The following is a 23,672-nucleotide window of genomic DNA, read 5'->3' as shown; positions in this document are numbered from 1 at the left end:
GGGAAACAGCCCAGCTAGGACTGACCTTGGGGAATCACCAGCGGCTGATGGACCCAGTCCACAGCTCCTGGGGCACATGGCCACACACATGACCATGCGACACCTCCAAACCCCCAGAGCTGACAGCCCAGTCGAGCACAGGAAATCAGATGAGAACGTGACGCAGAAATCCACTCCGCTCCGTGAGTGACAACGGTCACCCAGCAGTCTCACCAGCTCCTAGCAGCTCAGTAAATCCTCCAACAACAACTATAGAAAGCGCATTACAAGATATGTGTTGTAACAAGCAACATTAAGTTTATTATTCTGTATCACTTTGTTATATATATATAAATATATATATATATATATAAAGTCTGCAGGGACACCAGTGAGCTGGGACAACGGGGGGAGTGTTTGCCTTGTACGCAGCCAACCTAATTCAACCCCTAGCACCCCACAGGGGGCCCTGAGCCCCCCTAGTAGTGATCCCTGAGCATTGAGCCAGGAAAAAGCCCTGAGCTCAGCCGGGCATAACCCCAGAACCAACCATCAAAACAAAGAAAAAGATCTATAGCTCCCGAGAGACAGTACTCTGGGTAAAGCTTTTGCCTGGCACTCGGCCCAACAAGATTTGATCCCCAGCGTCCCATAGGCTGCCCCGCGCCCCGCCAGGAGGAATCTCTGAACAGAGCCAGAACTAAACCCTGAGCACCGCCAAGTGTAACCCCAAAATAAAGCAAAACAAAATCACTAAGATACACTAACAGTAGTACAGCAGGGAGGACACTTGCCACACACACAGCTGACCCAGGTTCAATCTCCAGCATCCCATCTGTTCCTCTGAGCACTGCCTGAGTGCAGAACTAAGCCTTGAGCACTGACAGTTGTAATTTTTTTTAATTCAATTAAACACTTTGTAGCACTGCACTGTAGAACTATCCTCCCGGGTTGTTCGTCAATTTGCTCCAGCGTGCACCAGTAACGTCTCCACTGTGAGACTTCTTGTTACTGTTTTGGGCACACGAATACCCCACGAGGAGCTTGCCAGGCTCTGCCGCGCGGGCAGGATACTCTCGGTAGCTTGTCGGGCTCTCCGAGAGCGACAGAGGAAGCAAACCCGGGTTGGCCCTGTGCAAGGCAAACACCCTACCTGCTGTGCTTTCATAAGCTTGTAGCAACACTGTATAAATTTCCTCCAGAAACATATACAGAGCGATGCATGAGTCAATAATGATTAATGTGTCCTCTCTTCGGACTGGGAAAACCTTTGCTAAACTGTGGCAAAGAAACGAAGGGGGCCTGAGATAGTGCAGTGAGTAAGACGTTCACCTTGCCCATAGCAGATTGTGGGGTTCAATCCCAGCATCCCACCAGCAGTGATTCCTGAAAGCAGAGCCAGACTCAGTTCCTGAGCATCGCCAGGTGCGGCCCTCCCCCAACACCCCCCCCAAAAAAAATAGATATGAAAATGCCAAAAGCTTGAATTCTCCTATTTAACATATTCACAGGCAATCCTGTACCAGAGATAGATCAGTATTCAATCATTTTTTTTGGAACACCAGCACAATTTGAAAGAAAAACAAAATACTGCACACACACCAGTTGCATCCCACTTTTTAAAGGAATTTAGCATAAAGTTAGCGACAGATATGTGGTGACAAACGTAGTGATGGGTGGATTCGACCATCTGGAGCCGTGGCCTTTAGCTGGACCATCTGGAGCTGTGGCCTTCAGCCACTGGCCCATGGGCCAGACCTGTCCACAGATGTGGAAAGTTGCAAACACCGGTTTCCACTTCAGTGGTTGCTGCGGACCCACACAGAACTCTGCCTCGGTCAGGTGCAACTCCCTGGAACCCCAGACTCGGGGGCCCGGGGCCTCAGAGCCAGGCTGTGAAGCTCCAAGGGGTGCCCAGGGTCCCATTCTACTGGGGAAAAGCGAGAAATGCTGGTTGGGACGCAGAGCTACTGTGTCTGCCTCCACGCTGGCCAGCGGCCCCCATGCAGTCCATGCACCCCGGCCACTCCGCTGCCCCCCCCCCGTCAAAGCCAAAGGTCCAGGGTCGCAGAGCTCTGGGCTACTGCAGGGGTGGCCGCCCTGCCCGGCCCGAAGCCCAGGGCTGGGTGAGGGCGCAGAGTGGGACAGCTAGGGGGCAGCACTGCACTGGACTTCTCCAGGCTGCCCGCGTCCCTGGTCTCCCCTCGCTGGGGACGAACAGCACAGAAAACAGAGGGGGGTGGGGATGACAAATCAAGAAGCGAGTCCCTGTGCGTCCTCCCACAGCGGACAGGAGACCAAGGCAGGGACAGCCACTGGGCAGCTCTCAGCGCTTCCTCCCGAGAACACCACGGCGAGCTAAGCATGGCCCAGGGTCCAGCCTCCCACAGAGCCACGGGGACAAAGCCCAGAAGGTTCCAGGCCTCATCGCTGACACTAACACGGTGACCCGGTGGGAACAGCAGCTAGTCAGCAGGGCCAGGAGACAAACAGCTGCTTGCCCTCAAGGTGACAACGACCTGAGCACCACACAGCAGGGCACTCAGGGATGAACTCTGCCCCAGCCTCGACAGTGTTCCGGGATGAACTATGCCCCAGCACAGCCCAGACGGCCTCAGGGACAGCAGGGGACGGCCTGAAAGACAGGCTGGCAGTCCAAAAGGAGTCCCCGAACTCACTGTGGGACTCTTCCCTGGAATCCAGATTGGCAAACTCTTCCTGGTGGGCTGACGGTGGAGCTTGTGGTCACCCGCACACTCTCGAGGACGGGGGCATCGGTGAGGGGAACGAGAGCGCACCCAGATTCTGCACGCGGAGGACACTGCAACACCCGCGGAGCCGTGCAGTTGGCATGAGCACATAACCCACGGACACTCGGAGACCCAGGCAAGACTCTCCGATGAGGGGCTGGAGCGATAGCACAGCGAGTAGGGCGTTTGCCTTGCACGCAGCCAACATGACCAACACAGGTTCGATTCCCAGCATCCCATATGGTCCCCCGAGCACCGCCAGGAGCAATTCCTGAGTGCATGAGCCAGGAGTAACCCCTGAGCATCGTCGGGTGTGACCCAAAAAGGAAAAAAAAAAAGAGTAAAAAAAAAAAGACTCTCAGATGAGAATTGAAGAATTCCATTCAGATGAATTCAGAAGAATTCTCAATTCAGATGAGAATTGAAGAATTCCATTGTCCAGCTGATATACTTCTTACAGACATCAGATGCAATTAGAATTGCGGGGGGGTGGGGGGGCTGGAGAGACTCAAGTGGGGACAGCAGGGCACCAGCCAGGAGTCCCCTCCGGTCCCCTGAGCCCCTCCAGGAGTGACTCCTGAGTGCAGGATCCAGAGTAGCACTTGAGCATTGCCGGCCCCCAAGAACACACAAACAGAAAGTCGAGGTAAAGTGAGCTCCTCCACTACCTCCATCTGTTTCCAACAAGGACAAAGAGAAGCCATACACTCGAGGTGATGGCATGTCCAACATAGCCAGAGCACAGGGAATGAATGTGAATTGAGAATCTTAGACCCTAGAATTTCCAGCCCAAGTGTTGGGGTTTGGGCAGAAAACCTTCCTTTCTGTTACAGTTGCTTCAGAGGTATCAGTTAACTAAGACAAGACATTCTACAGTGTGCTCAGAGCACAACCCGAGGGCCATCACAAAGGACAGGAGGACGAACCCGTGACAGCCACTTTCACATGATGCCAGCCTGGACCCCGAAGCCTATGGGTGGAAAGGAGGCAGGGGTGCATACGCTGGGCTTCAAGGTGAGCTCCTTCTGCTGCAGCCTGAGCCTGGAAGGTGGAGAGAATGTGTTAGATGTGGGGACACTCCAAGTCTAGCAGAGGCCTGGTCTCACCCAGACACACTGGCACACACTGCCATGCCACACCAGGGTCACTCTCCCTCCCAGGAGCATGCAGCATGTGCCAGGAGTGTGCCAACTGAGAAATGACGCCCAGGGGCCAGGAAGTGGCTGGAAGCAGGGCATGTGCCGGGTATCACAAGCCCTGACCTGGCTCCCCAGCACACAAGCTCCCCAATCCCACGCACCACCAGTGTGACCCTAGTGGGCCCTGAGCTCCTCTAGGTATGGCCCTTATTTAAAAATAACACTGGGGGGGGGGGGGGGTAGAGGAGGACCCTGAGCAATAGCATAGCAGGTAGGGCGTTTGCCTTGCACACAACCGACCCGAGTTCAATCCCTGGCATCCCATATAGTCCCCCAAGCACCGCCAGGAGTAATTTCTGAGTGCAGAGCCAGGAGTAACCCCTGAGCATTGCTGGGAGTGACCCAAAAAGAAAAAAAAATGATGGGGAGGGATACTGGGAACATTGTTGGTGGAGAATGGGCACGGAGGGGTACTGGATCATTGTATGACTGAAACGTGTTCTCGAAAGTTTGTAAGTCTGTAACTGTATCTTAGGGTGATTCATTTTTTTTAAAAAATCAATAAAAATAAATAGATGTTGTAGTGGAGGGGGGCTAAAAGATAATCCTGGGGCACGCAGATATGCCCTTCTTGGATCTGGGGTCTTTGCCGTGTGATTTAGTTCGGGATTTTGAAAAGCAGCGCTTCTCTGGGGTCACCAGAGACTAGGAAGGGGCCCCAGCCCAGAAATGCGGGTGGTGGGCAGCACCTGGCATACCTGGGGCCACGCCTGTCCCCAGAGCTCACAGACCGGTCCCCAGGGACTCCCTCCCAGCCTCTCAGGGCCCTGTGAGCCCTGGTACAAGGGGTCAGGTTTGGAAGCTGTCCCTACCAGGGGAGGCCACATTCAGTCATGTCAGAAGGCAGGTCCAGAATATTCTCCAGATTCTGAAACGAAGAGATAGAACAGCGGGTCTGGCCCTTGCTTTGCACCTGGTCCACTCAGGTGAGACAAAAAAATTTTTAAATTAATTAATTTAATAAATAAATTTAAACATGGGGCCGGAGCGATAGCACAGCAGGGAGGGCATTAGCCTTGCACGCGGCCAACCCAGTTCGATTCCCAGCACCCCATGTGGTCTCCCAAGTTCCGCCAGGAGTAATTCCTGAGTCCAGAGCCAGGAGTAACCCATGATCATCGCCCAGTGTGACCTAAAAAAGCAAAAAATAAATAAATTTAAACATTAAAAAGGCAAAGGTGGCAGAAAACACTCTGGTACAGAGTGGTGTTGGAACATCGTATGCATGGGAGCCCATCATGAACAGTCTAGTAAATCAAGAGTCCTCAGATGAAACCTTAAAATTCAAAAACAAATAACATTAACTGGGAAGTCATTCCGGATCCCGGGATTCTGATGTCCTGATAGCTAGAACAAAGCCATAGAGGTCAGCTCTTAACCAGAGCTGACCAACAGGGGGTGGGGAGGTGGGGGAAAGCTTCTGAAAAAGGGGTGGAGCCGAGGCTGGGACATACTAGGTGAGGGGAAGTTCTGCGCCCCAGCATCTGCAATTTCCCCTGATAAATAGGTGCAAGATGGCTGATTCCCAACTACCAAGCCACATCCCCGGTGGGAAATCAAGGGAGAGTGCACAATGGCAACGCGTGATGGAGCATTTCTCCTGGATGGCAAGTAATCCAACTGGGGAACTCTAGAACGTGAATTTGGGTTCTACTTTTTTTTTTTATTTAAATATAGTCAGTTCAATCACAAGAAGCGTGTGTGCGTGTATAATAAATGTGTGTGTATATATATATAATTTAAAAACAATTCAATTAAAAACAATTTAAATATATAATTTAAAAACAACGGCAGCATTTTCCCGCTAGCTCCAAACTTCCCGGCGACGGCGAGGCGAGCTGGCCCGGTTCGGCCCGGCAGGCCCAGCACAGCTGCTTTGCAGCCCGCAGCGGGGCCAGAAGCCGCTGGGGTCCCGGGCGGAGCAGCAGCGAGGCCCGGGAAATGCAGCACAGCCTACATGCACCCGGCGGCCGCTTTCCGCCAACAGTAGTCGTGGCCGAGTGGTTAAGGCGATGGACTAGAAATCCATTGGGGTCTCCCCGCGCAGGTTCGAATCCTGCCGACTACGGGAAGGCAATCTTTTTTTTCTTTTTTCCCCTGCTCTTGCACTCCACGCCTTTTCCCCTTCTCTGGAAGCCTCTGCGCTCCTGCGCCCGCCGCCTGGGAGCCGGGTGGGGGGCGAGCCCCGGGGACCGACCCCCAGGGGACCCGCGGGCTGCGAGCGTGCAGGGCTGCGGGAACGGGGGTGCGACCGGGATTAAAGTCGGGCCCAGGAGCAGAGGACGCGGGATTCGTCTCGACTCGGGTCGGGGAGGGCGGACGGGCAGCGCGCGCAGCCGCAGCCGGACCGGCCAGTCCCCACCTCGGCCCCCGCGGGCAGCCGGGACTCCCCGGGGACTCGCGCGCGGCCCCGCGGGCTGGGAGCGCTGTGCGCAAGCGCAGGGCGGCCGGGACGGGGCGGGGCGGGGGCGTGGTCTTGGAGAGGGGCGGGGCATATGGGGCGAAGGGCGGGGCGTGTGGGGCGTGGTCTGGGCGAGGGGCGGGGCGTATGGGGAGTGTGGGGCGTGGTCGGAGCGAGGGACGGGTCTGTGGGGCGTGGTCTGGGCGAGGGGCGGGGCGTGTGGGGAGTGTGGGGCGTGGTCGGGGCGAGGGACGGAGCGTGTCGGGCGTGGTCTGGGCGAGGGGCGGGGCGTGTGGGGCGTGGGCGGGGCGAGGGGCGTGGCAGAACGGCGGGAGGGGCGTGGCGTCCCTGGAGGGGGCGGGGACGCGCCTGCGCACGCGCGAGGGCCCGCGCGTTGCCCCGGGTAACCGGGGGCGCCCGCGGGGCGGGGACGTGCCGGTTCGAGATGGCGCAGGACCTGGACGAGCTGCTGGACGAGGTCGAGTCCAAGTTCTGCCGGGCCGAACCGCCGAAATCGGGCTCGGCCGAGCGGCCCACGGGCAGCGGCGCCGACGGCCGGGACCGGAAGCGGGCCGAGACCAAGCCGGAGACCAGGTTCGCGGCGGGTCGGGCGGCCGGGACCCCCCACCCCGCCCCCGACCCCGGCCCCCGGCAGGCCCGGACGCGTCTCCCACTCCCCGGGGTGGGGCGAGGGGTCCGGGGCCCAGAGCTGCCTTTCCGGCCCGCCTTCTGCGTTGCGCTCGTCAGATAACGGGACGGGGGCCTCGACCCCTGCAGCCCCCCAGCGCGCCCCCCAGGGGCCCGGGCTCTGCTGGCCAGGCGGGCGTCTGCAGCGGCCGATTGGGTTGGCTGGGGCGTGGGCGTCGCGATGGGCCCCGAAGCGTCCCGAGGCCTCTGCCCACCCGGCCGGGCCAGACTCACCCCGAATTTCCCGAGGATTGAAAAGATCCGCTCAGGGATAGCACAGCGGGGAGGGCGTTTGCCTTGCACGCGGCCGACCCGGGTTCGATCCCCAGCATCCCATATGGTCCCCTGAGCACCGCCAGGAGTGATTCCTGAGTGCAGAGCCAGGAGTAACCCCTGAGCATCGCCGGGTGTGACCCAAAAAGCAAAAATAAAAAGAACATCCCAGGGGCTGGAGCGATAGCACAGCAGGTAGGGCGTTTGCCTTGCACGCAGCTGACCTGGGTTCGATTCCCAGCACCCCATAGGGTCCCCTGAGCACCGCCAGGGGTAATTTCTGAGTGCAGAGCCAGGAGTAACCCCTGTGCATCGCTGGGTGTGACCCAAAAAGAAAAAAAAAAGTGGTCCCTAAAACTCAAAATAATAAAAGTATTCCTCCCTCCCCCCCCCCCAAAAAAAGAGAAAGTCCTCCCATTAAAGATGGTATAACAGGACTTAAGAAAAAGTCTTGGGGCTGGAGAGATAGCACAGCGGGTAGGGCGTTTGCCTTGCACTCAGCTGACCCGGGTTCGATTCCCAGCATCCCATTTGGTCCCCTGAGCACCGCTAGGAGTAACTCCTGAGTGCAGAGCCAGCCTCTGCATTGCCAGGTGTGACCCAAAAAGAAAAAAAAATTAAAATAAAATAAAAAGATTCACTGCCAGCACATGCATCATTCTTGGAGAGCGACACAGAGAGAGCAGAGCTGTGCCCCCTCCAGCCCCTTGCTTCTTTCCTGCCTCTCTGCGACCCCGCGTCCACCCTCCCAGACTGCCCGTACCCAGCCCACCTTTATTCGAATCGCTGAGTGCCAGAGAGATGGGAGACAGCAGGTAGGGCGATTGCCTTGCGCGGGGCCCACTAGAGTTTTTGATCCCAGCACCCCAGATGATTCCGCGAGCACCACCAGGAGTAATTTCTGAGTGCAGAGCCAGGAGTAACCCCTGAGCATCATCAGGTCTGGCCCCAAAACAAAACCCCTAATACCAGCTACAGGGCCTGTCTTGAATAATGTGTCAGACGTGAGCATGTGGCCAGGAGTGGAGGTTGATATCTGGGAGTTAGAAGCACATGTATTTTTTATTTAGATTGAAAGTTTATGGACAGACCATGCTTGCTGTTTCTAGTGGCATCCCCCAGATCTCTTGTAAGAGTTAAAATAACTGAAATTGTCTTTCTACACAATAATTCCACCTGTTTTCTGTAGCTAAGTGAGGTAAATGCTACTGTTACCCGGTTCCACTCGCCAAACCAAAACTGAGCAAACTAGTCACTTGTCCAAGCTCATATTTCCAAGTGTGCCAATACATTGTAGATCTGGGTTTAAACCTCGGTACCACTTATCTTGCATGTGTGATGCCCAGGGTTCAGTCCCCAGCACTCTATGTCTTTTTTTTTTTTTTTCAAGAATTTGCCTTTTATGGGGCTGGAGAGAGACTATAGCGAGTAGGGTCCTTATCTTGCATGCAAGCCAAGAGTAATTTCTCTGTGCAGAGCCAGAAACTATCCCTGAGTATTGCCAAGTGTAGCCCCCCCCCAAAAAAAAAATAGAAAAAAGTATGTTTGGTTGTTTGGATTTTTTTTTTGTACCTTAAAGATAATTTTCTTATTGCAGAATTATTTACAGTAACTAAAATATGGCAGCAGTGTCATCAAGCAGTTAGCTAAAGGTATGATACATTTATACCGTGAAATATTTTCCACCTATAAAAAGATTAAACTTTGCCACTCATAGCAAGATAGAAGAAGCCCAAAGGAATTCAGTAAATCAGGGACCAACCCGGGTTCGAGCACCAGCAGACGTCCCGTATGGTCTCCTGAGTCCCACCAGGAGTTATTCCTGAGTGCAGAGCCAGAAGTAACCCCTGAGCATCACTGGGTGTAGCTCAAAAACAAACAAAATAATAATAATAATAATAATAATAATAATACCCCACACACACAGTGCTCAAAAGAATAAATGTCCAGAGATGAATTTAAAAACATCCCTGCAGGACAGAACAGAGACACCTACCAAAAGTCTCGGCCTGCAGAGAAGCAGCTTCTGAATCTGCTTCTCATTCTTCAAAGACTGGGGGGTTGAGGAGGAGTGAACTGTGTCATGGCAGCTCCTGGGAGTGGGACAGGTTTTCCCTTTTTTGTTTTTTCCAGGAATAGTCAGTTTTAATATTAGGTCTGAACATTGGAAAAGTGCATATATACAATAAGAAAGATCCTTAAGATAACAAAATTTGATGTTGAGGCTTTTATAAAAACTCAGCCAAATCAGATAAAAATGCTTTTGAAATAAAACATAGCAATAGCACTAAATATATTGTAAAAATTAAAAAAAAGATAAAAATTCTATACCTCAAAATCATTTCTATATCTTTATAGCAAATTTATGAAGATTGTTATACTAATCTGGGCAGAGTCTGGCAAACTCCCCGTGGCGTACCCAATATGCCAAATACCAGTAGCAATGGTGGGTCTCATTCTCCTAAAGAGCCTTGAATATAATCTCAGGGCTAGGATGAAGGAGACGTTACTGGGGCCTGCTCGAGGCAATCGACGAATAACAGGATGGTCGTGATTCGTTATACTAATATGCTATATTACTAGAGTCCTTTTATAAGTATTTGTTTTCTAGTGGGCTCCAAGTCGAATTTTTCTAGCATACATTTATTTCCATTGACCACATAGTCCATAGAATATTCTGTCATTTTGCAATCATCTCCTTCCCACATCATTGGAATAGTAGGTCTTGTCTTATTCTTCTGCTTAACATTTAAAATTCCAGGACACAGGTTTTAAAACTATAACAGCTTTGCTTTGCCGTATTGATTGCTCTGCTCTACTTTCACTTTTAGTGCCTGGGAATTTCACATATTTCTTTCAGTTATTTATTCAAAAATATTTTTAAAAATGTAAACAAAAACTTCTATGAATTTCAGAACAGAGGCATTTTCCAGAATATTTAGGAAGCTGTCTTGGTGAATGAGATTTTACAATAAGACAGGTTTTTTCTTGATGCAGCCGCTTCATTTGGGAAGTAGCACTTTTTTTTTTTGTTTTTCACTGACTATATAACCTTTGACTCCTCTAATAGAAAGTCTGTTTGTTTGTTTTTTGTTGTTGTTGTTTTATTTTGTATTTTCAGATCAACAGAGACATTTCAAAAAGAAGATGATCTTGACAGTCTGATTCACGAAATCTTTGAAGAGCCCGACTTTGGAAAGAAAACCTTTGTAAGTTACGTATTCTCAGGGGGCAGGAATTCTCTCAGATGCCTAAGAATTGTCTGGAACTGAACGCATGCGTATCTAGAGTCCTTTGAACTCTGACACATAATATTCTAAGAAACCGTTCCGCTTAAGAGTCGTAAAGAAATAAAACGTTAGAAACTTTCAGCATGTGTTGTCATTTCTCAGCAGGAAGTTGGACAAGCTGGGAGAACGAATGGCAGCTCGAGATGAAGTTATTGCTAGTATTTATTCGTAGACATAAACTTGTCCAAGAAAACCAGACACACCGTTTCCATTACAGGAATGTGTGCAGTAGCTCAGACACAGTGCTCTTGCTGTCTGCTTACGAGCTGATGAAATAACTTGGCACCCTTCGATTTTTTGATGCCTGTATCGCCAAATCAGCCATACAGAAAGCTCACGAAGTAGCGTTCAATTTTACTTTTTGTTTTGGGCCACACTCAGCAGTGCTCAGGGCCTGCTCTCTGCACGAGAATCACTCCTGATGGTGCTCAGGGGACCCTGTGTGTGCAAGGCCAGAGAACTCGGCCTGTACTGTTACTCTGGCCTCGTAATACTTCACCACGTACATACCACCCATGGTAAATGTCTCATCACTTTGCAATATTTGCTTCTCTGGACTTTTTTTTTTAAGAAATAAAAATTAGAGGCTGGGAGCTAGAATGATAGCACAATGGGTAGGGCGTTTGCCTTGCATGCGGCCGACCCGGGTTCGATTCCCAGCATCCCATATGGTCCCCTGAGCACGGCCAGGAGTAATTCCTGAGTGCAGAGCCAGGAGGAACCCCTGTGCATCGCCAGGTATGACCCAAAAAGCAAAAAAAAAAAAAAGTTAGAGGCTGGAGCAATAGCACAGTGGGTAGGACGATTGCCTTGCACACGGCCAACTCAGGTTCAATTCCCAGCATCCCATATGGTCCCCCGAGCACCGCCAGGTGTAATACCTGAGTGCCTGAATCAGGAGTAACCCCTGTGCATCGCTGGGTGTGACCCAAAAAGCAAAAAAAAGAAAAAGAAATAAAAATTAGATGGGGCCAGAGAAAGAGTTCAGGGGTTAAGGCACTTGCGTTGCATGTCATTGACCCTGGTTCAGTCCCTGCTCCATAAATGGCCCCTGGGAACTCCCAATTATGACTCAGAAACCCAAAAGGTAAACTGAGCCTCTTAAGAATTCTTCAAGGGGCTGGAGCAATAGCACACCGGTTAGGGCGTTTGCCTTTCGTGCGGCCCACCCGGGTTCGATTCCCAGCATCCCATATGGTCCCCTGAGCACCGCCAGGGGTAGTGCAGAGCCAGGAGCAACCCCTGTGAATCGCCAGGTGGATCCAAAAAAAAAAAAAAATTCTTCAAATCCTGCTCTGTCCCCTTCCTCCCCAGCAGTGTCTGGGACCCTCCCACACACCTCACGCCCACCTGCTCCACCGGAGGCGTTTCCTCAGGGAGCAGAGAGGGAGGAGAGTTCCTATCAGCATCAGCGCAGGCCAGCACTTCCCATAAAGGCCATGTCACTTGTCTCAACATCAGAGAGTGGACGGAGTGTGGAGGAGAGTGTGCAGACTTCTGCTTTCGCCTGTTTGGCAGGTGCCAAACAAAATTTGTTAGACTTGAAGAGACCAAATAGGAGTCTGAGATCCAGGGCCAGAGCGACGGTACGTGCGTTGTGTGTGGCCCACCCCGGTTCTATATCCAGAGGGCCCCCTGAGCCCCTGCAGGAGTAATCCCGGAGCTCTGAGCACCCCTAGGTACGCCCCAAAAACCAAAGGGGGAGGGAAATAATTTGGAAGACAAGGGCCACCAAAAAAAAAAAATAAATCTAAGAAAAATAATGCCTAGTCATTTACTTATTTATTTTGGAGGGAGTCTGTCTGTTCTCAGAAAGCCAGGGCCAGAGGTGGGCCCAGTGGCCGGTGATGCTGAGGGAGGTCAGGGGGGATAAACTCAGGGCTTTGCACGTGTTGTCTGTCTCCCCTGAGAGGGTTTTCCTTGAAAGGAGAAAGATTAAAACCGGGCAGAAACTTTCAAGGCATTTAATCCTATCCATATTTCTATCAACAAAACGGAAAATTTAGCAGCTGGAAGTTTCTCTCAGTTCAACATCTGCCACCAGTCGGGGGCCAGTTCCATAGCTAGAGTCCAGCTAAGCTAGACCAGACACAGGGCAGGCGAAGGGATCAGGAGCCCTGAACTCACGGCTCCTCTGGGTCCACTCTGCTCCTTGACTCCCCGTGGTGTCTGCGCAGGACGCATTCTCTCCTCAAGGCGTACTGAAGGAGGGGACATACTTCTCCGCTTTGCCATTTACGATACACCAATGGGCCAGCAGCGGTTCGGTGGCCCTTTGTGAGCGTGGCATGCCGGAAGCCCAGACCCAGGGCCCAACACCACGTACCCACCCAGACAGCGGGGAACAGTCCCGAAGCCACACTGAGGGTGGCCCAGAGCTGTGCTTCTTCTAAGTACAGAGCTCTGGGTTCCCCTGAGGAAGCCGCTTTGTAGGCCCAGGCCTGTCCCCAGCCCTCCTGTCCTGCACTGGGATCCCAGGGTGTCTCCCACCCCGGCAAGGCCAGACAAGACAGCCGCTTCCTCGGGGGCAGCCCAGCTGTTAGGGAAACCCCCGACAAAAGGCTCCATGCATGGGATTGCTTTTTTGATGCACCCAGAGTTCTAACAGAGAAAGGAGCGAAAGAAAAAGTGAGATGAAGTTTTTTTTTTTTTTTTTTTTTTTTTTTGCTTTTTGGGTCACACCCGGCGATGCTCAGGGGTTCCTCCTGGCTCATGCACTCAGGAATTGCTCCTGGCGGTGCTCGGGGGACCATATGGGATGCTGGGAATCGAACCCGTGTCGGGCATGTTGGCTGCGTGCAAAGCAAACGCCCTACCCGCTGTGCTATCGCTCCAGCCCCTGAGATGAAGTTTTAAATCTCCCCACCTGGAAGGTGTGATGGAGGCTCGCCTGTTCACTCACACCCTCTCCGTGCCAGTGGTCCCAGGAGGTGGCTGGGGGTGTGCCGTGGGTAACGTCCCCGTTAACGCCTTCGAACACTTGACGCGCCTGGCTCTTTGGAGGCCTGTTGGTCCGTGCCGTCCATCGATCAAAGTGATTGATCCTGGGATTAGCCAGCGCTGGGCTCGGCAGTGTGTGACTCAGATGAGTTGCCGTTTCCAGCCTTTCCCAGTGGGTCTGAGGGGTTTTCCAATCCCTGCATTGTTTTCCAGGATGACATCTTTTTTTTTTTTTTTTTGGCGTCACACCTGGCGATGCACAGGGGGTTACTCCTGGCTCTGCACTCAGGAGTTACTCCTGGCGGTGCTCGGGGGACCCTATGGGATGCTGGGAACCGAACCCGGGTCTGCCGCGTGCAAGGCAAACGCCCTCCCCGCTGTGCGATCGCTCCAGCCCCTCCAGGATGACATCTTAAACCACAAAGCTTTCCTACCCAGTCATGGGCCCGCATCGCCGGAAGCGTTAGAAAGGCCTCGTTGTGTCTCAGCATGCTGATGGCGGTCCATCCACCCTGGACCGAGAGCACGCTCGTTTGCAAACTCCTCGGAGAGGTCCCACTTCCTCAAAACCTGTATGAGGGTTTTTTTTTTTTTTTTCAGAAACTGGAAAATGATACCATTTTTGTTTTTTTTAGGGCACTGGTGGAGGGATGGGTATTTGATCATTGTATAATTGAAACCCAAGCACAAAAATTTGTAAGTCTACAACTGTACCTCATGGTGTGTCACTAATAAAAATTAAAAAAAAAAAAAGCTAACTCAGAAAAACCCTTGCTGCTTTTCCTGGTACAGTTCTCCAAATATGACCGTTGGCCTTTCATTGTTAACAGAAACTGAAGTCGAAATGTTCAGGTCACACAGCTGTCCCGGACCCCGTCCAAGGCCTCAGTAAACGGTAAGTGCAGTTGCCTGAGTGGGCCCCACACTCGGCTGTGCAGAAGTTGGGAAGTCGGTCACCCTTTAAACCCCAGGCCCTGCCCTCCCGTGTACAGGCACCAGAGTGGCAGGTGGTCACTTCCATGAGTGGTGTTCAGCCCTATGGGCAAATGACCGTGGGCCGTTTCTCAGAAGGAATGTTCTGGTAGACCCTCGCAGTCCCCTTTGTCCCTGCATGCAGTGGCAGGCGCGTTTCTCTGAGGCTGTTTGGACCCCCGTGTCCCTGGATTAGGGCACTGGTGGAGGGATGGGTATTTGATCATTGTATAATTGAAACCCAAGCACGAATATGTGTAAGTCTACAACTGTACCTCATGATGCCTCACTAATAAAAGAGAGGTCACGGTCCAGTCCAGCAGGGCCCCTCAGCTGACCCCCACTCTGAAGCTACGGCCGTGCCCAGGAAAACACCCGGAGCCAAAGAACGCAGACTCAAGCAGCCAACTAACTAACGCTTCTTCCTCTGCTGCAGCTGCAGCCCCGTGTACCTGGGCGGCTCGGGGTCGCCACGCGGGATCGGAACCAGCACCTCCCCCAGGTAAGACCTTTTCCAGATCCTTCCCCTGCCGGGAGATGAAGCTTGAGTTCTGGATACAGCTCCAGTCTGGGAGTAAGATCGTAAGGTCACCGTTCAGGGCTTCCACGAACTTGGAAGGAGAATGCAGGGTTCGGGAGGCGTTTTGTAGACTCAGCAAGTGGACATGAGACAGGCCTTGTCTCAAGCCCAGGAAAACCTCACTCCTCTGTTTTTTTTTTTCTTTTTGGTTCACACCCGGCGATGCTCAGGGGTTACTCCTGGCTCTGCACTCAGGAATCACTCCTGGCGGTGCTCAGGGGACCATATGGGATGCTGGGAATCGAACCCAGGTTGGCCGCGTGCAAGGCAAACGCCCTACCCACTGCGCTATCACCCCAGCCCCCTCTGTTTGTTTTCTAAGCTACTTGCAACACTGGATTATTCCTGAGACTGGCGTTATTATGGTCTGATAGAGTGAATTGTAGTGGGATGATTTCTTAGCTATAGGTTCTTTTTTTTTTTTTTTTTTTTTTTTTTTTGCTTTTTCTCAAAGGACAGTTTTTGTAGGCAGATGTGGTGGTGTGACAGGATTTGAATAAACTGCTAAATTTTAAATTAAAGAGCTGCAAGTAACCGTGACGGTTGAGATTTGACACATACAGAACGTCAGGAGATTCCGAATCATAATTCCCACAACAGCAATAATTCAGCCAGATTGCACATATGTATTAAGGCATTAAAGTTAACACTCTTCTGTCATATAATAAACCACATATGCCTAAGAAGGCAAGTGAGAACAGTGCTGGGAACTGTCATTCTTCATCTTCTGCGTTGTCCATTCAGGATCCAAATGCATCAATGTAGTTGTGTTGGATTTCGTATGTATAAATACATCTTCATACATTGCTAATGGTCTTCAAAGAGAGCATGGAATTGCTTATCTATAAAACCTAGATAGATTTTTCTTTTTTTTTTTTTTTTTTTTGCTTTTTGGGTCACACCTAGCGATGCACAGGGGTTACTTCTGACTCTGCAACTCAGGAATTACTCCTGGCGGCGCTCAGGGGACCATATGGGATGCTGGGAATCGAACCCGGGTCAGCCGCGTGCAAGGCAAGCACCCTACCCGCTGTACTATCTCTCCAGCCCAAACCTAGATAGATTTTAAATGGCTATTGTTATGATTGGCAGTATATTTAGAACTATAATACATTTATTCTCAAAGTAACTTTCAGGCCCAAAAGTCTTTGCAATTTTGAACTTAACGTCTGAAATTTTAGAGGGAGATAAAGGGGTGAAAATCTAATGTGGGTTTCGTATTCTTTTTTGATCACAGGAGCATGAGATGTTTAAACAAATAAAAACAAAACTGAGAACTATACAAAGAGAAGGATGACAATCCCTTTCCTGCCCTTCTGTCCTCAAACCCTGGCCCCCCCCCCAGTTAGAACTCTCAAGTCTGTTTATGTTTGTCACAGGCTTATACACACCCAGCCAAGAATTTTTGTTTATTTTATACAAAAGCAGGAGCCTGGGGCTGGAGCGATAGCACAGCGGGGAGGGCGTTTGCTTTGCACGCAGCCAACATGACCGACCCGGGTTCGATTCCCAGCATCCCATATGGTCCCCCGAGCACCGCCAGGGGCAATTCCTGAGTGCATGAGCCAGGAGTAACCCTGAGCATCGCCGGGTGTGACCCAAAAAGCAAAAAAAAAAAAAAATCAGGAGCCTGGTCTCCAGGTACTGGGCCGCTGTTTCAGGCATCTCTCCCGGTCCCGGGTAAACTGACTGTTCTCTCTCTCGGCTGCCTCGGTTGCGTAGTGGGAATCGGGCGCGTGGTGTTTAGTCTCACCCTTTCCCCTTCCCGCGGCTTCGCAGTCCAAATCCTGGCGCCGGAGAAGCCGGTCACGCGTTGCTTCTCTTTCTCTTGTTGGACTCTCACTCCTGCCCACTGATGCGTCTGACCACGGGGCAAAGATGGTCCTTGCTTCACCTAGTGTCTGACCCCTGGGTGCTCACCGCCCACGCGTGTTCCTCTCCGGGGCACTCACACCTGCTTGTCCTTCTCCGCACAGAGCGTGCGACCACCTGCGCTGCGTGGCCTGTGATTTCCGGGTCGCCAGCTTCGACGACTACGCCTGGGACCGGACCTGTGATTACCTGTTCTTCAGGTAGGGCGCCACCACCCCCTCAGCGGGCTGGGCCTTTCTCCCCCTGCCTCCTCCTCACTCTCTCCACCATGCATGTCGCCTGTGCCGGGGTCCCCTTCCCCAAGAAAGGGAGGGGTGGGGGGAGGGAGGCCACTACCCGCAGCCCCTCCCACTCTCCCTGACACCGCGAGGGGGCGACAGCCAGCACTGAGCCAGGAGTAGCACCCAGGCTGCCAGGTGTGGCCCCAAAGCCCCCCAGAAAAAGTTCTGGGCCAGGAGGTGGCCTGGAGCTGCGGGTCCAGAGAGGTGCAAGGGCCTGGGGGCTGGCCAGTGTGGCAGGAGCGGTCGCCAGGGCGGGGGGGGGGGGCCGCAGGTACTGGAACCCACTCAATTCAGTGGCTTCTGGCCCAGGATGGTAAAACCCATGCCGGTGTTTCACCTCGTCTTGTAGGTGAGGGCAGTTCCCGCTTTGTAATCTCGGTTGGACAAGTTCTAGAGCTTTCTTCTTTTAAAAAAAAAATAATAAACTACTTTATTTAAGCACCATGGTTTACAGGGTTGTTCACAGTGCAGTTGTGAGGGGCTTTCAATGTTCCAACACCAACCCCAGCTCCAGAGTGACCTTCCCTCCCCCACTGTCCCCCTTTTCCAATCACCCCCAAGCCTGCCCCCTTAGCAGGTAACAGTAATTGATTTCATATTGCTTGTTGGTCTGGAGCGATAGCACAGCAGGTAGGGCATTTGCCTTGCATGCAGCTGACCTGGCCGACCCGAGTTTGATTCCTCCGCCCCTCTCGGAGAGCCCGGCAAGCTACCGAGAGGATCTCGCCCGCACGGCAGAGCCTGGCAAGCTCCCCGTGATGTGTTTGATATGCCAGACACAGTAACAACAAAGTCTCACAATGGAGACGTTACTGGGCCCGCTCGAGCAAATCGATGAACAACGGGACGACCGTGCTACAGGGCTACAGTGCTTGTTGCAACTACTTGGCTAAAGGAGTTATCAGAAATGCTTCAGTAAAAGGAAATCTGTGAAAATTGTCCTATTCCCCCCCCGCCCCCCGCCTCTTTCCATCCTTGTGTTTATCACTAGTTGAACCTTCTGTGTTACTGTGTGTTGAGTGGCGTTGGCGTCTGTGTGGTTGGCATCTGTGTGGCTTTCCCATCTAACCTGGTGTGTGCCTGCAGGGAGTTAAGACTTCGGATCTGTGGGATGGGGGAAGGCTGCCCGCCCCCACTCCAGGGAGACCCCCAGAGTCCTCGGCCAGGCCAGGGGGTACCTGACCTGTCTCGCACTTTGGTGTCTGTGCAGGAGCGATGGTGAAGCCGTGAGGTTGGGCCGTTGGCGAGGCTGCCGGGCTTCTGCGGGGAGGGGACTCAGCTGCCCCCCCACCCTCCCACCCCCGCGCCCGAGGGTGCCCCAGAGTGTTCAGCCAGGGAGGACCCGGGTCATTCTGATAACTCCTGTAGCCGTGAATCTCAGCAGCTTTAAAAGAAGTTCTGCGCCCGCTTCGCCCACCCTGCCGTGGCCACGTGCCTGCCACATGCCCCCGGGCAGCATTGCCATTCCCCCCCTCTGAACCACGCACGTCTCCCCAAGATCTCGTCGAGTCCGGCCAGGCGGCGAGTGTCCAGGCTGTCGAAAGAGCCGGCAGCTGAAGCAAGGCTGTTTCCCTGCGTGTTGCCGTTTGGCTTGAACCTGACCGACACATTTCATTTTGTGCAAGATTTTTTCCCCCTTCCTCCCTTCCCCAGCAAAAGTCTTCCGTGACTTTTGCAGGTCAGGATCTGAACTCAGACAGTGCACCTAGAAACTCGGATGTTTTACTCCACTCGAACCTTCTAGATTCACTGCCTTTGGTGTGTGGGGGGGGGGAGGAGCCGGAGGCCGCGCCCAGTGGCCAGCAGAGGGCCACCACCCCCTGCTGTCCCTCAGACAAATAACTAGCACTCACTCTTGCTCACTTTCGGGCGGACTCCTTCCTCTGCTCAGTCATCAGCATGGGCTACTGTCATGACTTCAGAGTCTGACCACCGGGGCATAACTAATCATTTCTGATCAGACGGAACTTTAATAACCGTCTGATCAGAATAGCCCTGTGTCCCCAGGTTCCTGCCCTGTTAAGACAGAGGTTGTGGTTGTGATGTCACTGACATCCGTTTCAGGATGAATGTTTGTTTACTTTGTTGCTGATGATTGACTGGTCGAGGCCGTCGAAATCTTTGGGCGCTCACCACATCGAAGCCAGAGGCGCTGTCCTTCAGGGATGCCTGCCCCGAGCCCTGTCGCAGTCATTTGGCCTCACTGGCCGCGCCTCGCCCGCGCCCTCCCTTTGGCATAACTGGTTTCAAGACAGGGACTGCGCCAGCATGGACAGAAGGTGCTTGGCCGACTCCCTCGGCAGCCCTGGACCTCCACGCGCTCTGGACAGTGGTGCAGGCCCAGGGTCGGCCTGGGTTCTGCATTCAAAGCTCTGTTGTCGGGGCCGGAGCGATAGCACAGCGGGGAGGGCGTTTGCCTTGCACACAGCCAACCCGGGTTCGATTCCCAGCATCCCACACGGTCCCCTGAGCACCGCCAGGCAAAATTCCTGAGTGCACAGCCAGGAGGAACCCCTGAGCATCGCCGGGTGTGAGCATAATATAAAAGCAATAAATAAAACTCTGTTGTCCTGGGCCTGGAGAGAGGACAGGGGGCCGGGCACCGGCCCCTCACGGCTCACCCGCATTCAGCCCCCAGCACCCCCATCGACCCCTGAGCCCTGTGGGTCATGATCCCTGAATGCAGACACACACATTTCTGTCCTCCGGGGCCAGGGTGTGACCCAGCAGCACAGCACGGGCCCCCACAGCCCCCCAAAGTACCCAGACAGCGCAGAGCCGCTGCTCTGTCCGCTGGCTGGGCGGCAGGAGGTGGGCGGGCGGGCGGGCAGCACCTTCTTCGGCACCTTCCTCCCCAGGAACAACATGCCCGACGCCCAGAAGCTCGCAGGCAAGCTGGTGCGCAAGCCGGGGAGCCGCGCCTACGCCTGCCAGTGCCGCTGGAGGAGCGTGGACGCGCCCACCGCCCTGCACAGCGACCCCGAGCTCCGCTGGGTCTGCGGGAAACACTGAGCCCGCCCACTCTCTCCTTGGGCTCTCGCACTCCCACGGTGCCAACGCTCTGTGTGGGCCCCAGCCCGGCAACGCTGCCCACGGCATCACGAGAGGACACGGCGGCTGGCTGCGGGCCCAGGGCACAAGCACCCCGTCTCGGGCAGGGTGGGGGAGAGAGAGAGGGTCCAGTGAGCGTGCGGACGCCCCCTCCAGCCCCCTGTTCCTTGACACTGTGAGGGGGTTATGCGTCGTCTGCATTCACAAAGGTCTCCGAAGGTGGGTCTGAAACTGCCCGGCCTCATCCCACCGCGGGGGTCACAGCGGCTCCTCCTCCTCCTCCACCTCTTCTCCTCCTCTTCCTCCTCCTCCTCCTCCTCCCCCTCCCCCTCTTGCTCCGGTAGCACAAGTGCCACTTGCTCTTCTCGCTGACACCATTCACGTCGTCAGCCTTGTCTTAAGGCACTTTCAAGGGAAGCGCAGAGACCCAGACCAGTCGGGAAGGGCTGATCCCAACCTGCTCCGGCCTTTCTCCCACCGGGAACCTCACGGGGGGTCTCCAGGCAGCCTGTGCTCCTGCGGGAGACCTGTGTGGGTCCTCAGAGGCACCGGCGCCCCCCCCCCCAAAGCCAGAGGACACCTACCCCTGCCCTCCCACCCCCAAGCAGCACGTAGGGGCCCCGTATCTCCTCTCAGTCTGCCCACGCCCACCCCCATGTCCGGCCCCTGGTTCTGAAGTGTGTCCCCAGCACACGTCCAGCCAAAGCAGCAGCCCCCACCAGGCTCCCAGCCACGTCCCAGGCAAGGAAGTAGCCTCGAGAACCCTTCCTCTGCATCCAGCGGGCGTCGGAGCCGGTCAGCGGCTGGTGCCCCAGGTTTGTATTGAGAACATGTTTACAGGCCGGAGGGATGGGCCAGCGTGCTCCTGGCCCGCGCTGACCCCAGCTCCAGCCCCAGCTCCACAAAGGGCCCCCTGCGCCCCTCCGGGAGTGACCCCCCCCCCCCGAACAAAAGCAATATGTTTACAGGCCTCTGAATAAAAATGTTGGACTCGTCAATTCTCTCTGGGGATGAGTGTCTGAAATGAGGGGGACAGGTCGGACTCAACTTGGTGGCCCCCAGAAGTGGTGCCACAGGAAGAGCACAGTCGAAACCCACGGCACGTGGGGCCGCGACCCCTGTGCCTGTGTCGCGTTGGACCAGGCGCCTGCCCTCCTTGGCCTGGCCAGAGTGACTGAGCATCGCCCGGTGGGACCCAAAACCAGGAAGAGAAAATCCTTCCCCTGTGGTTCCTCGTGACCCTCCTGTCACTCGGGCCGCACCGTCTCTTCATCCCTCCAGCCCCTGGACGATGGAGCAGGCACCTCGTGCCGCAGTTTCCCCCTCTGGCAGGCCATGACGGTGTCTGGGAGTGCTCTCTGCTCATCTCGGAGCCGGCAGTGGACAGTGGGGTGCCGGGACCCCGCAGACTCCCCTCTTTGGACTCCTCCCCAAGCCCGCCTGCTTGACCCCCACCGCCCCAGGCCGTGCTCCGGGATGTCTCACGCCGACGTCCTGCTCTGCTGCGGCAGGCCCAGCCGGGAGGTTGCCGGGCAGCTCTGAGCCCGTCTTCCCACGCAAGCCCCACAGGGGACGCGAACGCACAGGTCACAGCTGAGCAGGCCCCGGGACTGCCACCGAGTCACACCCAGGGGACAGCCGGGAGGAAGGACGAGTAGGGAGCAACCCCAGGGCAGGTGCACGGCCTGACTTCCTGCTGGGCTGGGCGGGAGGGGGCGTTGGAGGGGTGCCGGCCCCTAGGGGCACCCCTGCACCAGGCCAGCGTTGAGTCTTGGCTCTGCTGGAAATGGGCCCCCACACCCACCCCCTGTCTTGGTCTTTCTGGAAAAGGGAGACCCCAACACTGTCCCCATCGCGGTGAGGGGGGACCTGCCGCCCCCTACCACCCTCTCCAACCACAGGGATCCTCACTTGCACCCCCAGGGGCCCCCCAGGATGAGCCTGGGGGTGCCCAGCCCTGGCCAATGGCACCATTCGAGACTCCAGGCCAGGGCGGGGGAACATCTCTGTGGTTGGAACTCCCCAAGTGACTGGACCCTCGTGGAGGGACCCTTAGAGCCGGTGGCAGGGGAGGGAGGGGGGTCCCCTCTGTCACCTTTCCGTGTGGCCTCACTGCCTCTGCAGACCCTGGGTGGGCCAGGTGTTCCCCAGGGCTCAGGCCCAGAAAGAGCTGGGACCCTCCCCCACCCCGCCCCCTTCCCACCCCCTCCACCTCTCTCCCTCCCCTCCTTTTCCTCCTCCTCCTCCTCCTCTGCTTCCAGGTGCTCCTGGCCGTCCCTCCGTCCCTCCAGGGCTGACTGCCCAGGCCACAGCTCTGCTGGCTGAGTCCCAGACCCGCTGTGGCTGGTCCTGGGCTCTCCTGACCCAACTTCTGTCCTAGGGCCTTGAAAATACATCGTAGGGGCCGGAGAGACAGTACATACATACGCACGGGCACCTGTATGCAGCTGACCTGCATGGCGTTCCCCACCCCCCATACGATCCCCCAAGCCGGCCAGGAGTGCTCTCGGACCCCAGAGCCAGAGTAAGCCCTCGGCACTGCCTGGTGTGGCCCCAAACAAACCCAGATCGGCCTGAAGTCAGAACCAAAATGTCCCGAGTCAGTTTTCCAGGGCTGAGGTCGGGGTCACGGGCTGCCTGCTCCCTCGGCTCGTGCCCCCGTTCCTGAAGTGTCCACACCCACTGCTGCCCCTTTGGAGAACGGGCATGCACTGGGGGCCGTGTGTGTGTGTGTGTGTGTGTGTGTGTGTGTGTGTCTGCGCACATGGGTGACTGAGCTCCTGGATTCCACATGGGTCCTGTGGAACTTCAGAGCCGTCACAGCAACTCAACTTACTCAACCTGACGTCCGCACTTGCACCCTCCCGGGCACTCAGGAGAGGGGGGTGCCACGAGGTCGGAGTGGGGGTGGGGCAAGGCCACAGAGGGTGCGAGTGGCAAAAACGCGGCCACGCGGCCCGGCCCCAAGCGTCACTGCGACTCGCTGGGTCTGCCTTTGATTGTGCTTTGGATCGCCGAGAGGCTTTTGGGGTGACTGGGTGAGGTGTCAGTGCGGGAGACCCTCCCAAGCAGGTGGCATGGAGAGTGGGGGGCGGCACCCCATAAAGCCTCTGGTGCCTGGGCAGGTGCCTGAGGAGGGGGTGGGGTGGCACCCAGGCTTGGAGGCACAGAGCAGGCAGGGTGCCACCTGCCCGGCCACTCGGAGCTACCCCACGGTGAGGAGGTTCAGAAAGCCTCCACAGAGCCAGCAGGCGAGCACGGGGCTCGGAGCCCAGAGCAGGGGGTGTCCGCAACCCCCCACGCTGCCCACTGACCACGCAGCTAACGAGCTGAGGGGCACAGCCAACCAAGCCAGCACCCCGAGCCACCACGGGGGGAGCTTCCTGGGTCCCCCACA

General features: G+C 55.0%; 1 protein-coding gene and 1 non-coding gene across 2 annotated transcripts; both read left to right on the top strand.

Annotated features, from left to right (window-relative positions):
- Positions 1 to 5,914: 5,914 nt before the first annotated feature.
- On the top strand, positions 5,915 to 5,996 carry TRNAS-AGA (transfer RNA serine (anticodon AGA)). Its single transcript has one exon. It is a non-coding gene; the product is annotated as a tRNA-Ser (tRNA).
- A 723-nt stretch (positions 5,997 to 6,719) lies between these two features.
- CFAP418 (cilia and flagella associated protein 418) lies at positions 6,720 to 20,236 on the top strand. The gene is made up of 6 exons (XM_056110932.1): positions 6,720 to 6,923; positions 10,411 to 10,498; positions 14,350 to 14,414; positions 14,928 to 14,993; positions 17,048 to 17,143; positions 20,083 to 20,236. The coding sequence occupies exons 1-6, from the start codon at positions 6,775 to 6,777 to the stop codon at positions 20,234 to 20,236; spliced, it is 618 nt and encodes a 205-aa protein (XP_055966907.1). The 5' UTR covers positions 6,720 to 6,774.
- Positions 20,237 to 23,672: the final 3,436 nt, after the last annotated feature.

The sequence above is a fragment of the Sorex fumeus genome, unplaced genomic scaffold (assembly GCF_029834395.1).
Source record: "Sorex fumeus unplaced genomic scaffold, SorFum_2.1 ptg000011l, whole genome shotgun sequence".
Taxonomy (NCBI): Eukaryota; Metazoa; Chordata; class Mammalia; order Eulipotyphla; family Soricidae; genus Sorex; species Sorex fumeus.
This window is presented reverse-complemented; position numbering and strand designations above follow the sequence as displayed.